Raw genomic sequence first — 15,830 nt, 5'->3', positions numbered from 1 at the left:
GAATGTAAAGCATTTTCAACAACACTATGTTACAAACCCCACCATTCTGTCAGCTCATCTGGAAGCATTTGCTTAACCAGTGCAGCGCTTGGTGGGATTTTCGCACAGATCTGAGCTGTCCAAGGACATTCTCACTTTTCTGACTGACTTCACATGAGTTTTCCTCCCACCACCATTTCACATTCCTCTTCTGCTTTATCGTAACCAGGATGTTCACCCTCTTAACCATCAAGTCACACAAAGTCTTCCACACCACCGGCCCAGAACATAAGGAAAAAAAATAAAGAAAAAAAAAAATAAAGCCACCAGTTTATTTAGAGAAATCTTTTCTTTAATTGTCAGTCTGGGGCGCTCAGGTGGAAGCAGACTCCAGGCGCAGAGGACGGGGATGGCCGCCGCAGCCGGCCCCGCGCTGTCACATGGCGAAGAGGATGAGGAAGGCCACCATCAAACAGAACAGCCCCATGGCCTCGGACAGCGCGAAGCCCAGAATGGCGTAGGAGAAGAGCTGCTGCTTGAGAGAGGGATTCCTGAGCGGGGACACACCAGAGAGAGGGGGGAAAAAGATCCACAGTGAGAAATTAACACCCCAAACCAGAGTCCAAATCATCCCATCACAGAAACCCAGGAGGATGTCACACCGGCAGCACATTTGGGAGCAGTTTTAGGGCAGGCGGCCACTGGTGGGACTGAGAAAACCCAGATTTTCCTCTGGTTTTAGAAATGGGGACACTGTGAACCCTGTGGGCCGCTGTCACCTGCCCTGGTGGCACCGAGCAACCGTTCCAGAGAGTTTCATTTCTCCTGGAGATGGGCAGAGTTCAGCAGAGCGGCTGCATCGCTCAGGGAAGGTATGGGGTGGATTCGCACAATGCAGGCATTTTTAAATTTATTTCAATAGAATAATCGATTATAACCACCACTTTCTGTTCCAAGGAGTACCACTGCAGTGAAACAGCGTCTGCTCACATGCACCGCTCACGTAGAGCTGGACATATTCCTGAGAACGCTCCACTGATCTATTTAATTTAGTGCTGGGAGACGGGGATGAACTGGAGTGGGCCCAGCGCCTGGCTCACCTGGCATAGCCAATGATCAAGCTGCCGAACACTGTCCCGATACCGGCTCCCGAACCGGCCACCCCCACCGTGGCTGCACCGGCACCAATGAACTTGGCAGCTGTGTCGATGTCCCGGGAGACGGCGCTGGTTTGGAACCCGCGGCGGGACAGCTGTGGGTGGGACACGCCGGCAGGCTGGGGGCACAGGAGAACAAACAGCCTAATGACACACTTTTAATTATAAACAGAAGAATTCAATAAAACATCATCTCCATTTATCCTCTACTCAAGGCTGAGCACGACCAGCCGAGCTTGCTAAGCCACCACCGCTCTGGGCTGGAATTTATGTCCCCATATGCGCTACCCTCGTGATAAACAAACGAATTCCTCCTCCTCAGGAGGAACCGTCACGTCTCATAGGCAGCGAGCAGGGAAATATGGGACCCGGTTCACCCCACAAGTCTCACCTGTACGGTCTGAGCCTCAGGCCGGCTGAAAACAGACACTGACACAGGTCTGGCCAGCGCCCTGGAGCAGCAGCGGAACTGAAACAAAACACAATTAACTCCTGTAATTGGACGCATCCACAATAATCTGCAGAAAAGCGCAGTTATTTTATGCAGAACAGTCTTAGAATTTTTTAAAACATCTCAAGAATGAAAAAAGACTAAAAAGCAAAGGCTTGTGCAAATGTAGAGCATTTCTAGTTTAGCCAGTTGGATTAAGACCACGAGTAATGCTGCCCCAGAGCACACGTGCCGCGGCTGCTACAGCAGCTCAGTCGTCACTGCAGCTCCACATTTCCTTCCTAATTCACACCTTGACACAAGGGGCTGAACCGGCAGCTCTGGGACGAGCAGTTGATTGTGGAGCAGCCTCGGGGCTGCAGTTCACACACGGCTCAGCTGGCAGGTCCCACCCGCCGGGCACCAGAGGTCACCTTGTTTCCCCTCCTCGCCAAATCCACCGTAAAACAAACCCGCACGATCCCAGCTCAGCTGAGGGCGTCTGGGGCAGCGTTTCGAACCAAGCAGCACAGAGAACGGTTATCAATGACACATCCCGCTGAGTGTCACCGCAGCGCTCTGCGGAGACGCCACTCACCAGGGCTGGGGAGCTGAGGAGCGCCAGAGGAGCCTGCATCCTGCTTCACCTGCCACACAACAGAGACGCGGGTTGGGATCCCCGCGCCACCGGCCAGCGCGGCTCCCGGGGCCGGCACACGACACGTCCCCGAGGCTGCTCCCGCCGCCCCGCCAACCCTCGGCCGGGCCCTTCTCCCTTTCCCTGACCCGCTCCGACCCCCGCCAAGGCCCAGCTGAGCCCGCCCGAGCCCCAGGGGGTACGTGGGGACAGCGGAGGCGCCGCCGCTTCCCGCGCCCGCCGCCTCCCGCCGAAGGGCACGGCCCGCCCGGGCCCCAGCCCCACCTCCCGCCCTGGCCCAGCGCTGCCCCGCGGCCGGCGGAGCCGCTCCCCGCTGGGGCGGGGCGGGCGGGGCGGCGGGGCCGGCGCGGGGCCGGTGCGGGGCCCACCTGCGCGGGTCCGCCCGGGGCTGCGGCGGCTCTGCGGGCAGCGCTCACCTTGCCGTGTCCCCCCGCGTCCTCCGCGCTCATTGGTTGCCGCCGTGCGCGGCGCGCGGCACGCTGGGACAACATCCGCGCTCCCCATTGGCTGAGACCCAGCCGGCACCTCCCACCAGCATCCGGGACAGCTCACGGGGCGGGAGGGCGGTGCCTCCACACGGATCGTCATTGGTTGGTTATTTTCTCTGCGTGCTTGCTGATTGGCTGGCGACCTGGAGGTCTTCCAGAGGACCATGAGGCCGCGGGGCCGCTCCTCGCACCATAGAGGTTACCATGGAGGCGGGCGGCGACGGCGGCGGCCCCGCCCTCCCGGTGCGCGGTGGCTTCGCCCGCCCCCGAGTCTCTCCCAAAGGATCGTTTTGAACCTTTGAACGTTTTCCCGTCGTTTATTAAAGTGCCCGATTCAGCCGAACGTCTCTAGGGCCGAGGCTTAGCGCCGCCGCCCCGGGGCGGGCCGGGGCCCCGGGAGGGCTCGCCGCCCCCGGCCGCGGTGCGGGGACAAGCGGCTCCGTGCGCCGGTACCGGCAGCTCAGGGCCGGAGGCCGAGCTGGGGCCCGCCCCCGGGTGCCCCGGGAAGGAGCGCGGCCGGAGGGGCCTCCCCAGGGCTCGGTGCCGGGACTGAAACTCCCCGAGCTCCGACCCCTCCCGGGCTGGCGGCCCAGGACAGCCGGCACCGCTGGCCCCGGCCCCGGCCCCGGGGGGGACACGGGGCCCGCCCGCACCGAACTACAAGTCCCGGCAGCGCGGGCGGGGCAGCCGGGGGCGGTGCCGTGTCCCGGGCGGGCGGCACCGGCGGCTCCGCCTTTTCCCGCTCGCTCGCAGCCCCGGCGGTTCCAGCCGTTCCTCCCGGTGAGTGCGGGGGAGGTGACGGGGTCTCCTGTGCCCCTCGCGGGGTCCGACCCCCCGGGGCCGGGGGGCGCGGGGCTGCCCCGCTGCCCAGCGGCGGCGACACTTTCACTTTCGTTTCCCGGTGGCGGAGCCCGGGGGGGGGGACACGACACGCGACAGCCCGGGCCGGGCCCCGCGCGCGGGGCTGCGAACGGGGACCCTGGGGCTGCCCGGGGTCCCGGTACCGGGGGTCGGCGTCACCGGAGAAGGGGCACCCCGCGTTGTCCTGTATCTGCGGGACGCAGCGGGCTCGTGGCAGCAGAAAACAGCGAAAAAAAATTTTAAAAAAACCAAACAAACAAAACAAACCAAGCGATAGCTGTCGCGATACCTCGGTACCCCGAAGGTGCTGCTGTCCCGGTCCCGGTCCCCTCAGGGGCCATCACTGGTGACTTCCGAGCTGTCTGCGAAACAAACGGAGCGGTGATCAAACGTCCTCCTGCTCGCTTCCTGGAGCCACCGCGGCCCTGGGCACCCGGGCCCAGCTGCCTCTGCCCTCAGCATCTTGAGGATTCCACCCAAACCAGCACCTCTTTTTGCAGCAGGACACGTTGGTTTTGCAGCAGGCACCAACTCTTCATTTTCTTTACAAGTTGCTTTTAAGCCTGGTGGCAGCAAGTGCTGTGTCCTGTCCTGAAGCAATGCAGGAACATGATTAAGGTGCTGTCCTTAAATTTCTTTTTAAGTTTTTTTCATCCCAAGGCAGCCTGTCAGTGCAGTTCTCACTCCTCTTCCCAGCTCTGGTGCCTTTTCCTTTCCCAGCACAGCCCCGCAGTCCCCATGTCAACTTCTGCCTGGTTTCCAGGCTGTTCTTTGGCACACAATATGGATGATCTTCTGGGTGATGCCAAAAAAATTTAAAAAGTGGGTTCCAGGGAGTTCATTTCCCTGTGAAACATCTGGATTGGAGATGACCTGAAATGCTCCAGTGGGCTGGTTGTTCCTGATGAACCTTCCCCTGGTTCTGAGTTCTGTCCTTGCTGCTGCTGCAGTCACTGAGAGCAGCTGAGAAGATTCTGCTGGGGATTCCTGGAACTGCCTGGGGCTGGCGCAGGGTTTGCCCTGCGCTGCGGGACAGAGTGGCACAGAGAGGGATTTTGTGTCCTGTGTCCAGCCCTGCCCTGGCTTTGGCGCTTTGGGTGCCGGTTGGATCGATGCACCCGCTGCAGATTTATGTTGTGTGGTGTTTAGTGTCACAACACGCTGCAAAGTTTTCTGTACTGGGAACTCGTGTGAAAGCTTTAGTGCTATTTGTTGACCCTGCTGTCACCCAACGTATTCATTTCAATACTGGGAATCATCTTGCAGTCGCAGCGCAGCGGTCACGAGTCACAGGGCTATAACAGCCTCATGACATGGGCTGGTGAGACAGAACCACAAGGACCTACCCGGCCAGGACTCCTCCGTTTGCACTGTTCCACGGGAGCGGAGCTCAGCGAGGTACCTCTGCCCTTGGAGCCGGGGAGCTGGAGGTGAAAGATCTGTGTTTGGAGGACAAGTCGTTGCATTGGATTTGAGTGCAGCAGACGGGGAGGCTGTTGGGTTTTGTTGTGTGTCCCACCACGTGTGTGAGGGCTGGGACTGCATGAGCCATGCAGCTCTGAGCACGAGCGATTGCAAGCTGCTGGTTTGTACTGTTGGAGCATTTCCAGACACAGCGAAACCTCTTTCTTCTCAGGCAACGTGTTAGTGTGCAGGTTTCAGAAGAGCTGATGCAGCCCCACATTAACTACACATGGTGAGGATGTGCCCGGAGCATCAAATCGCATTTAAAACATGCTGTGAGGCTGCGTGCTGGGCCAGTCTCACCCATGGCTGCTGGGGAGGACCTGCAGCTGCCGTGGGTGTCGGGAGCAGCCTGGCCACAGCAGCAGGGCCACCAGGGAGCTCGTGTGGCTGCTGAGACACCTCGGGGTGTGTGCAGCGGGTCTGGACCTCGCAGCTGCGTGACTCACGAGCCAAACCTTGTCGTACCCTTCGTGGACACAACTGTGTTGGCAGCATCTGAAAATGAGATAATCCCCTTCTTCTTTCCTCTTGCAGACCTCCACGATGGACAAGACCTCAGATGAGCCACCCACGTCCGCTGTCCTCTTGGACAACTGCCACTTCTCCCAGGTGGTCTTTAACAACGTGGAGAAGTTTTATGTTCCCGGAGGAGATGTCACCTGTCAGTACACCCTCACGCAGAACATGGTTCCTCGCGGGAAGGACTGGGTGGGCATCTTCCGGGTGAGTGAATCCCGTGAGACCCCATGTGCCAGGCATGAGAAGGCAGCAGCGGGAGAGATGGACGGCTCGGCATCTGCTTTATGCTTCATTCTAAGACGGAACTTAGGGCTTTGATAAAACATCGGGGAATTGTTTTCAGTAGTAACCTTGTGTAACAGGACATCTTTGTTGTGCCTAGGGACAAGGTGCCAGGTCTGTTGTGACCTGAACAGCTTCAGTGCTACTCAAACACTCATTATCCTGTCATAGGATAATCATAACCTGTCATAAGTCAGGATATCAATGCAAAAGTCCTCCCAGTAACTGATCTGTGTGGAAATACAGTGCCTTTACCACAGGATAAACATGAACTGTGTGACGCCGTATAACAAGTTTACTGTTGCAGGTGGGATGGAAAACAACCCGGGAATATTACACGTTCATGTGGGCTCCTCTGCCCAGCGACACCCACAGCGACACCCGCAGTGACGCCACTGTGCAGCACCAGATCCAGTTCAAAGGTGCGTGGGGAGCTGGTGTCACTCCGGAGTGCACACATTTTCTGTGCTATGTAGTTAAGAGACTTGAATAATTAGAAGCTGCATGTGACGGGGCTGTTGTATTTGTCTGAAGCTTACTACCTCCCCAAGGACGACGAGTACTACCAGTTCTGCTATGTGGACCAGGACGGCGTGGTGCGGGGAGCCAGCGTGCCCTTCCAGTTCAGAGCAGAGACCGAGGATGACATCCTGGTGGTGACCACGCAGGTGTGTGTCCCCCATCCCCAGCTTTTTCCTGCCTCTGCTTTACTGGCGTGTGCTCACTGCCAACACGGAGCGACTCAGTAAATGGGATGCCAAGACTTGGATTCTGTTCCAGGCTTTGCTGCGAATCTGTCGCACAGGTTCGGGCAGACTGGGGAGAGTGAAGCAGCAGCCTGGTCTGCGCTGGTAGTGAAAGCGTGGGGAGGTGCATGGGGTTCCCTTCTGCAGAGCTCATCTTCCTTTGCTCTTCACACTGCGCTGTTTGGAATGTGGCTTTTTGGTGCTTCTGTTGTGAGTGAACAACTTTGCTGCTTGCCAGGGAGAAGTGGAAGAGTTGGAACTACAAAACAAAAATTTACGTGAAGAAAATGAGGGGCTGAAGGCGAGCCGCGCCAGTCTCCAGCAACAAAACATCGACCTGCAGGAAGAGCTCAAGAAGACACGGGTAAACAAAAAAGTTAATCTAAGTCAGCAGCTTTAAGTCTGAAACTTGAAGAGGGATTGAGTTGGGTCTTGTTCCACTGTACGCTTCTGGGAGAAAACAAAAGAGGTTTCTCCACGTCTTATCTGCTTAATCTTTTACCAAATCGTACACCACCTCTACTGTGATGAGGACAATCATGATGAACAAGAGGCAGCAGCAGACATAGAAGTCAGGAACATATGGGAAGGGGAGTGTTCAAAAATGTTTTGTTGGCTGTCCCTAAATCGCATTATTTTGCTCCTTCAGTTCTGCTCAGGGCTTAATATAAATTAAACGGCATCTGAAAGACGAGTCAGAATGCAAAGGAGAGATTTTCCTCCTTCAGACGGGCTGCCGGGAGGTGTTGCAGTGGAGGGATTGTGAAGTTCCAGTGCAGAGCAGGACTATTGCTTCAGTCCCGTTTACCTCCGGTCAACCTCACTGTGATTTTCAGGAGCTGCAGAAAAATGTGGAGTCTCTAAGGAGCAACACAGAGAAACTGGAGCTGGAGCTGAATTCCCTGAAAAAGGAAAATAAACATCTAAAGGAGCAGGATGACTGCAGAGGGGCAGAACTGCACCAGTAAGTGTATTTACAGCATATCTCAAAACAGGGTTTCGTGTAAGCACCTTGCCTTTATGGATTAAATTTCCATCCGTGACAGTGCGGTGTGTTTTGATTTGTTCTGAGTAGACTCAAAGAGCAAATTCAGAATGTGAGCTCTGACAAGGAACATCTGGCAAGCAGACTGAGAGCAGCCCTGGAGCACATGGACCAGCTGCAGGTAGCAAACGGAGCTGCCCTCCCTCGCTTTGCTTTGCCTCCGACAGAACTGAGCAATCTTGAGCAAATATGTGGTGTGTGAGTTTCTTTTTCGATTACGTAGGTTCTGTAGGTTCTTTATCTCAACCTTTGATGTGATTTGACCTCCAGGAAACCTCAGCAAGCTGTCTTGTGGAAGGGCCGAGGGGGATGTGCAAAGAGAAACTGAGGGTTTATTCCCTGCAAGGCTCCCCTTTGTGTGCTCATTAAGTTGACCCAAGCCAGACTGTTGTTCACCTCCTGCCAGCTAAGGATCCAGGCAGAAAACATTTCTGTTTGGAAAAACATTCTAATACATTCAATACGTGGGTGAAAACAAGACTTCTAGCTGGGAGGTGTGTGAAGGGAGAAGGGAGACTGATAATAGCTTGGTGTTAGGTCTGGGACCTGGGACAGCCGGAACGATGGGCTGAGCATCGGCTCTAGAGTCCAATAGACCCCCATGGAACTAAGTTTCTACAAAGGTTTTAATGGAAAAACATTTGCAGAAAAAAAAAAAAATTAAGCAGCCATGGGTTGTGGAGCTTTGCTTTCTGCAGCAGAAGGTGCCTGTGCTCCTCACTCAGAGATATTTGATTTTCCCTTTCTGCCCACCCTTCTTTCTCCCCAGTCTCAAGTGCTGAATTATGAGAAAGAAGTGGAAAACCTGTCTCGTATGAACCATGACAAGACAGAGCAGCTGGAAAGTCTAAAGGAGGAGAATCGCCGGTTACGCATGACCAGAACTCAAGAGGTAGAGCCGTCCCTGAGCACCGCGGTGCGTGGGGGAGCCGGGGCGGGAGGCTGAGGCATCCTCGGCACTGAGCAGGGACAAATAGTGCTCAATCCTGGGAGAATCCAGGGGATTCCGTGACAGAGACAAATGTTCATGGGCCATGGGCGTCCACACAGGCGGCTCTGTGAGCACACTGACAGATTCTCATAGTACACAGATATTCTTATAGTGTACACAGATGGTTTAGTTCTAGCAGAAACACCTGGATAACAAGACACTGTAACTGGGATTCTCTGTAGGAGGAAGGTCAACCTCTGTCTTGATCTCTTTTGGGTCAGCTCAAGGCATAAGGTAAATCGGTGGGAATTCAGGATTGATATTTGGCTGATTGCGAGTTGGTTTATTTGCCCGGTTGCCATGATTTACCAAATAACACCCTTCATAGCGACACACCCACTCCGTTGCGATCATCTTATCTGCTGTTCTTTGCAGAAGCCGAGGGACGAGAACGACGCGCTCCTGAGGCGTCTCCCATGGGCTGGAGAGGGTTCCTCCTTCTCCGGTGTTCCTCAGGCTCCAGTTCCAGCTCTGGAAGGAGGAGGCCTTCTGTTTGGAAATCCATACTGTGGTGAGATCACTCTGTCCAGAACCGCAAACACGTGGCAGTGAGAGCCCCAGCAAACTCCCCTCCCTCCAGAACCGAGTGCTGGAGAAAAGCTGTTGTTGGCAGCACCTCCGTGCAGCTTTGCCTGTGCGCAGGTGACTTGGCAGCTGCAAAACGCACCAGGTGTGACAGCTGATCAGTGATGGGCTGTTCCGCCAGGAGGGACGGTGATGAGCGAGTTGGTTCAGCTGTGAGGCAGCCAGCTCTGTGGCTTATGTCCAGTTTCCATACTCCTAAATATAGAGGTTTCAATCCAGAGCCCCATCCTCAAGTTTCAGGAATGACTCGTTATCAGCACATTACGGTGTTAATCATTTTGCTCTGGCTAAATTGACCACTTCTTTTTACAGCTGCAGGAGCAAACCTGGGGGCAGGAGCTGCAGATGTAGTAAGTAAAGTGGACATGAATTTGTGGTTTACTGACACAAGTTAGTGCTTGGAAATAAAAAGCTGCAAGTTCAGCTCTGTAACCGATTGTCTACATACTGGTTTAGTCCCGGTAAGACAGTGGACAACAAAATGGAGCCAGAGATGCTTAACACATAGAATTAATGAGAGTTATGTGTCTCAAAGAAGAGAAAGGAAACTGTTGACCTTACTCTGTAAGGACCAGCTCTTGGCAGCACCTCATGTCAGAACGAGCAGCATGCGGCTGCTAACGACCGTGTTTCATACCGGAGACGTGCACACGTGCTGTGTAGGATGGAAGGTCAGAGTGGCTCTCAGGAGCTCGTCACTTTTAAGTGGTATTTAGAGAAGCTTGGAGACATTTGAAAACTTGAGTGTGTTAGAAGTCTGAGAGACTTGTCTAACAGTGATAATATTTGGCTACTAAACTTGTCTGTTTCTTCTCTTTGAATATAACTTTTAAACTGACTTTATTTGCATTTCCTTTGTACTTCAGGCTTCTCTACGGCAATGCCCCATGTGCAATGAAGTATTTCCTGAAGACACGGAGACAAGTCAGTACGAGGCACACGTGCAGAGCCACCTCCTGCAGTGCCCGCACTGCAGCCAGACCTTCGACAAGTCCAACAAGCAGGTGTTTGATGACCACGTGCTTTGTCATGGCCTGGAATAACACTGAATTGGTATCTGCACTGTAGAATAGGTCCAGAGGCTGCAGTATAAATAGACCAAAATCACTGTATAGGCTTAGTTGATGCTAAGATCACGCAGACCAGACTGACCGTGCCACCGGTGTGGTAATTCTGAGCTTTCTGTTCCATGCAGGACATGAGCAACACATAATGGGGTCAGACGTCACATCCCAAAACTGAATCACTGGTGTCCAGCCTCAGTCCTCTGTCTTGGATCAAGTCTGTATGCTTGTTAAACGAGCCCGCAGAAAAGCAGGAGCTGAGTTGTCTGGGCAGCACAGAGGATCAGTGGTCTCTCAGTCAGAGACCGGGCACCATCATTTAAAGGAAATTATCAATTTGGATTATTTTTTGTTTCTAAACCTTCTTTATTTGACAAGAAGAGCGTGTTCTCAAACCAAAACATTGTAATTCGAAACTAAGTGCCTTGGGATATTACAATGCTTTGTGCACAGATTATCCAGCTACTATCTTTATTTCTGCTTCTGGATTTTCAATTTATAATCAGCAGCTCTTTTTTTTCTGTGCAGACACAAATGGGTAAATGTTTATTATCCAGCTGTATTAGACTGTGTTTCCTGCTGAATATCTGAAGCAATAGAAAACCCTAAGAAGTTTATATAGAGTTTTAAGAATACTTAGAGTAACAAAGGCTTCAAAATGGATTACTGTTTTGATTCAACATAAAGTTTTTATCAGTTTAGGTTTAGAGTAGCTATTTTGAGATGTGCTATGCTGGTAAGCATTATTTTTAAAAAATGTAAAAGAAAATAACAGCAAACAAAAATAAAAGCTATATGAAGAAAATCTTTGAAAAAGATGTCTATGTTCATTCTTAAAGAAATAAATTGGAGGAGTTGATGGGGCCTTAAGGGAGCTATTTGCTCTTTGCAGCCTTTCAGGTACTTTCTGAAGCTTCTGTCTTAACCGAGTCCTTCAGCACATCTCTGGGTAACCCCGGATCACCTCCCGCTTGCCCGCTCCCGTCATCTCTGCCAGTGTTGGAGCCTGGTTGAGGTGCCGGCCCTGGCACACAGGCAGCAAGCGGGTGACCGGCAGAGGGGGTCAGACTGCAATCAATCTCGCGAGGATGCTGCCTTTTGGAAGGATTTTAGGGTATGTCATTTGTTCTCTGTACTAATGACCCAGATTCTGAGTCGCAGCCATCTCCTTCGGCCTGACACAGGTCACACCTTCCCCGGCCGGGGCAGCCAGGCGCCAATTTACCCCTAAGCACAAACTACATCATATGTTTTCTGACCAAGTTTACATTTTGCTTGTAATTTACAGCATTATTTATGTTACTGCTGCATTTAGCCTTTGGAATCATAAGAGGTTTCAATCCTATCTCAGTTTTATGGTTTAATACAGAAGTAGCTCAAATGGCTGATAATTACATACAGTTACACTTTGGGTGAGATCCAATATCACTTTGATGTGTGTTGGACAAGGACCCTGACATACATTTTCTAAAGGGACAGTAGGGGGTTGGCACAATTTATGCCCAAACTCATGTCACATCTGAATGGATGTTCATTAGAAATGTGTCTAAAAGGCAGAAGTTCTACTCTGTGGGCCCAGCCTCTGTGAATCTCTATCTTTTAAAACCTTTACAGGGTGTGGAGCAGGGTCCATCTGGCAGTGCTGCTGCTGCTGCTGCTTCACTTCACCTTAATGAGGCTCCTGTGGAGAGCGGAGGAAGCAGAAAGGAAATAAAAAGATTCCCAACAAAAGGAATAGAAAAGATGCAGGTGAACAAAGGAGGAAAAGGAAATCTGTGGGCAAGCCAGCAATTGAGTGGTTATACTCAGTAATCAACTTGTCAGTTTGATTTTAAGACGCAGCAGAAGAGATCGATAATTCTTTACAGCAGCATAATGCACATCCAGGGTTTAAGGTATTTTGATAATTGAAAGCCTCATTTCAGAGATCAGTCCTGTGCTCGTAAGTGGAGCGGCTTTTGTATTTGGCATGGGAGGGGTGAGAGAGCAGAGTCGGAATGGTGGAAAAGATGTTCTAAACTCAGCCTCAGACAGACTGCCACGCTGGGTTAGTTGGGCAGCTCAGGATAACCTGGGGGAGGAAATGCTCGCAGGCCCCTGTGACACTGAGAAATGAAGATATGACCCTGACACGGAGGCGGTTTTGTCACTTACGTTATTTGGTAAGGACCCAGCGTTCACCTTTGTTCTGCTGTGCAGATCCAGACTGACCTATTCCTGCTCACGCAGGAGTCAACCAGCCCCTTTATCTCTAGTGCACTTGTACAAATCGAGAGTGCGACGTGGGTATATAACGGCACGAAATCCAAACGCTGACATTTATCGACCTCTTTGTACTGAATTCAATCACTAACGTGAAACGCACTGAAGAATGGAACCTTTATTGTTTTGTTGGTGAAAGGATTGGGTCCCAGAATTACATCAGTGTTTTCTCTAAACAGCTATTAGCCTCCTCCATTATACCAACGGAACTGGTTTCCATCCTCTGGCTCATTTATTCCAAACCAGCATTATTGAAGTGAATGGGGTCCAGGCCCTGGATATTAGAAGAGCTGTTGGTCTCCTCATAAATAACAAGTTGTCAAGGATTTTAATGGAAACCCTTAGAGTGCTGTAAATCTGTGCAGTTCTGCCCACATCCCCTCCCTCATTTCCATCATAATATCGCTCCGGCGGGACTGCAGCTTGCAGCATGTGCCAGGCAGCCCAGATTGGTGGGACACAGGGGAAGGAGGAGAAAAAATAAAAATTAAAAAAAAAAGCTGGAGATGGGGTGGGGGATTCAGAACAGTTGGTACTGCGGAAGCATCTGCTGGGTGGCAGTTTTGGAGTCACTTGGCCCACATGGCGACAGGGGCCAGGGCTGTTCTCGGGGGGAGCGGAGAGGGGAAGAACAGGAGCAGGGATGCTCATGGAATAGAGGGATGTATCACAGTTTATGTTTCACTCCGTTGGTCTGTGAAGCAGTAAATCTCGGCAAGGAGAGGGTTTTGTTGGGTTTTGATCACAATTTAAGTGGTAGAGCTGGTGCAGTGGTGCTGCATACACTGGCTCTTGCTGTCAGGCAAAGAGGACTTTCCCTTTCCAGGTGATTTTTTTTTACCTTCCCAGCCAGTCCAAACCTCAGGGAAAATGTAACACCACATCCTGATGCAAACAGCAACTGTTCTGCAGTTCACTGGATGTGGCCAGAAACCAGGTTACTACAAAGGATTGCCCTTGACCTCAATCATCCCCCAAATACCTGTAGCTCGGCCGCCTGCTCAGCTCGCAGCACCCGCTGCATACACCACTGAACCCTTCTAGGAAGGAACCTGAGCTCACTCGTCCGTTCTCCGCTGGCAACATGATATTATGGAATATATTACGATTGGCACAGCCCTGCTCATGCCCACCCCACTCAGAAAGCAGGTGGGACCGCACGGGGCCCTGGTTAAGAGATCGTGTAGACTCTCTGCCCTCTGAGGCATCAGAGCTCAGTAAGATTTGTATGCAAGGTCAGTTTAGGCTTCAGTGTAAGCTTGCACCCTGGCTTACCATGTAATATAAATAAAAAATTACGTTGGTGACAAAGCTTCTACGAGCTTCAGAGTGCCCAGGGTTTATAGACTTATGTGATTATTGAGAGTCTAAAACACAGCAAAGCCATCAGCAACGCAGATCTCAAATTAATTAATTTTAAAATAGCTCCTTTCACGTTACAACCTCACATGACAAGCACTGAAGAAGCAGGCCTTACGAGACTTATGCTCTACATAATTAAATATTACTCCCATAATTAAATATTGATCCTGTGTTACAGACAGGAAAACAGTAATGCAGACATGAAGGAATTTGGCCCAAGTCACTCAGAAAATTTGTGGCATAATCCCCCTTTCCCTCGCCAGATTTAACACTCATTTTGAGAAAGGCTGCACAGCACAAGAAGTGAGCCAGGATGGAGAAAAAATGGACGCCTGCCAAAAGGGATTGATGCCCTTCAGACCCTGGGGAGTTTTTAACCCTTCCCAATGGTTTTCCCAGCCCAAAAAACCTGGTGGGGTTCATCAGGCTGCGCTTCTCCTCTGCTGAGCCAGGAGAGATTTGCCAGTAGGAGCAGCTGCTGCGAGAACGAGTTGATAACTGGAGCCCTGAGGCACTTACATCTGTACGGCTCGGCCCCCGCCGGCTTCTCTTCCCCCGTAACAGGAGGAGGCTGGAATATTGCGTGCGCTTTCAGAACGCGTATTCCTCTGGGGCCTTGGTCATGATTACAGCATCTAAATGCAACCAGAAACAAACACTGACAATGAAAAGGACAAAAAAACACACTCAGCCTGAAGACTCTGAACGTTTTTTACACTAAATTTGTTTCTATTTAATAATAAGTTGCAGTTTCATAAGCCATATAGTGTAGTTAATTCCTTTTTTAATAACAGTTAGAGTGGTTGTGAGAGCAGCTGCTGCACATGTTCTGTAGTACAGCTGAGAGAGCCATATGGATTTTTAATTCCTAAGAGTTATTACTTGGTTATAGCCATATATATGAACCCACGCCTGCCTTAATGGACTCATTAGGCTTGACAATCCTCCCTTAAAGAGGGCTATTGTTAGACCAGAGCTGATCCACAATGTAGGAAAGGTTTGGAAGAGGGGCTCTTCATTATAGCAGAGAACACCAGTATTTTTTTTAGGCAGCTTAGTGGTTTTTACACCTTTAGGAGGTTCTTTCTCAGTCAGTATAATTTTAATGAACTGTACTTTGTCTTTTCAGAACTACACCTAGGAAGTGGGCCTTGACCTATTATTGTTGCTTTACACTGGTGGATTTTTTAACGTTAGCTTGGAAAGAGACATTAAATAATATTTCTCAGTCAACTTTTCCAAAACAACCCCCAAACACGAGTTTCTTGCACTCTATCCTAAAACATGTGGCCCAGCAGAAGAATAGACCAGAGGCATCACTGCAGGATCCTGAATGAGAATTTCTTTAGTCCCAGAAAAGCTCCAGTCCTTGTGTTTACAGGCAGCAGAAGAGAAAAACACGCTGCTTTAATGCAGAAGCGATATCTACCTATATATCACTTGGATGCATCCTACTGAGCATGCTACAGATTGCTCAAATAAATCTAAGGAGCTCACTGGATCTTTAATTCTATAGAGAATGTTGGAAAACTCTTAACCTTACGACACATATCAAAATCGTAAAATTCAAAATGAATCCTAGTAAATCTCTTGCTGGCTGCCATGGAAATGGAGCAGGTTAAAGGAATCGGTCTCACACAAATAAAGGGAATCCAAGCTTTTCCGGTGTGTCCAACCGTTAGAACAACCTGCTCCATTTTGAGCCATCTCGGCCTGTTTCCACAGCAGCAGGAACTGCATTCATGCAACTGTTGCAAGTTCTGGATGTAAACGGTGCTGCCCATTGTGTCAGCAGCACCACCAGGCTCCAGAGTCTCATTTCAGCATCCTAAAGCTGCTTATTTTGGTTTGTTATTACTTATTTAGGATTATTTTGTGCCATCTTAAAGACCTACAACAACTCTGGACGGGAAGATCCCGCACGCCCTTTGCTG

At 51.2% G+C, this 15,830-nt stretch overlaps 2 protein-coding genes across 9 annotated transcripts; one reads left to right on the top strand and one right to left on the bottom strand.

Moving 5' to 3' along the window:
- Positions 1-309: 309 nt before the first annotated feature.
- Positions 310-2,702, bottom strand: ATP5MC1 (ATP synthase membrane subunit c locus 1). Of its 2 annotated transcripts, none has more exons than XM_065650812.1 (5): positions 2,641-2,702; positions 2,165-2,213; positions 1,528-1,605; positions 1,080-1,255; positions 310-530 (listed from the first exon to the last, which is right to left on the bottom strand). In XM_065650812.1, the coding sequence occupies exons 2-5, from the start codon at positions 2,201-2,203 to the stop codon at positions 416-418; spliced, it is 408 nt and encodes a 135-aa protein (XP_065506884.1). In that variant the 5' UTR covers positions 2,204-2,213; positions 2,641-2,702; the 3' UTR covers positions 310-415. The 2 variants fall into 2 exon arrangements, with proteins under 2 accessions (XP_065506884.1, XP_065506883.1); XM_065650811.1 differs by having other exon boundaries at positions 2,593-2,679.
- Positions 2,703-3,059: 357 nt separating this feature from the next.
- On the top strand, positions 3,060-11,066 carry CALCOCO2 (calcium binding and coiled-coil domain 2). Of its 7 annotated transcripts, none has more exons than XM_065650797.1 (12): positions 4,856-4,971; positions 5,575-5,763; positions 6,149-6,263; positions 6,376-6,509; positions 6,826-6,951; positions 7,424-7,551; positions 7,663-7,753; positions 8,402-8,524; positions 8,999-9,134; positions 9,521-9,558; positions 10,075-10,261; positions 10,404-11,066. In XM_065650797.1, exons 1-11 carry the CDS (start codon positions 4,882-4,884, stop codon positions 10,249-10,251), a joined length of 1,347 nt encoding a protein of 448 aa, XP_065506869.1. In that variant the 5' UTR covers positions 4,856-4,881; the 3' UTR covers positions 10,252-10,261; positions 10,404-11,066. The 7 variants fall into 7 exon arrangements, with proteins under 7 accessions (XP_065506875.1, XP_065506869.1, XP_065506868.1 ...); XM_065650798.1 differs by adding an exon at positions 5,210-5,269 and having other exon boundaries at positions 4,898-5,003; positions 10,075-11,066; XM_065650799.1 differs by adding an exon at positions 5,210-5,269 and having other exon boundaries at positions 4,955-4,971; positions 10,075-11,066.
- The last annotated feature ends 4,764 nt before the right edge of the window (positions 11,067-15,830 follow it).

This window comes from Caloenas nicobarica, chromosome 24, assembly GCF_036013445.1.
Source record: "Caloenas nicobarica isolate bCalNic1 chromosome 24, bCalNic1.hap1, whole genome shotgun sequence".
NCBI classification, from domain to species: Eukaryota; Metazoa; Chordata; class Aves; order Columbiformes; family Columbidae; genus Caloenas; species Caloenas nicobarica.
Note: the sequence above shows the minus strand (reverse complement) of the source record. Positions and strands in the feature narration are given on the sequence as shown.

Coding starts and splice junctions, on each gene's coding strand:
- ATP5MC1 (XM_065650812.1), bottom strand. CDS start 2,203: ATGCAGGCTCCTCTGGCGCTCCTCAGCTCCCCAGCCCTG. Junction 1,606..2,164: donor TCCTCAGCTCCCCAGCCCTG/GTGAGTGGCGTC, acceptor GTTTTGTTTCAG/TTCCGCTGCTGCTCCAGGGC. Junction 1,256..1,527: donor CTGAGGCTCAGACCGTACAG/GTGAGACTTGTG, acceptor CTGTGCCCCCAG/CCTGCCGGCGTGTCCCACCC.
- CALCOCO2 (XM_065650797.1), top strand. CDS start 4,882: ATGACATGGGCTGGTGAGACAGAACCACAAGGACCTACCCGGCCAGGA. Junction 8,525..8,998: donor GCATGACCAGAACTCAAGAG/GTAGAGCCGTCC, acceptor TGTTCTTTGCAG/AAGCCGAGGGACGAGAACGA. Junction 9,559..10,074: donor GGGCAGGAGCTGCAGATGTA/GTAAGTAAAGTG, acceptor TTTGTACTTCAG/GCTTCTCTACGGCAATGCCC.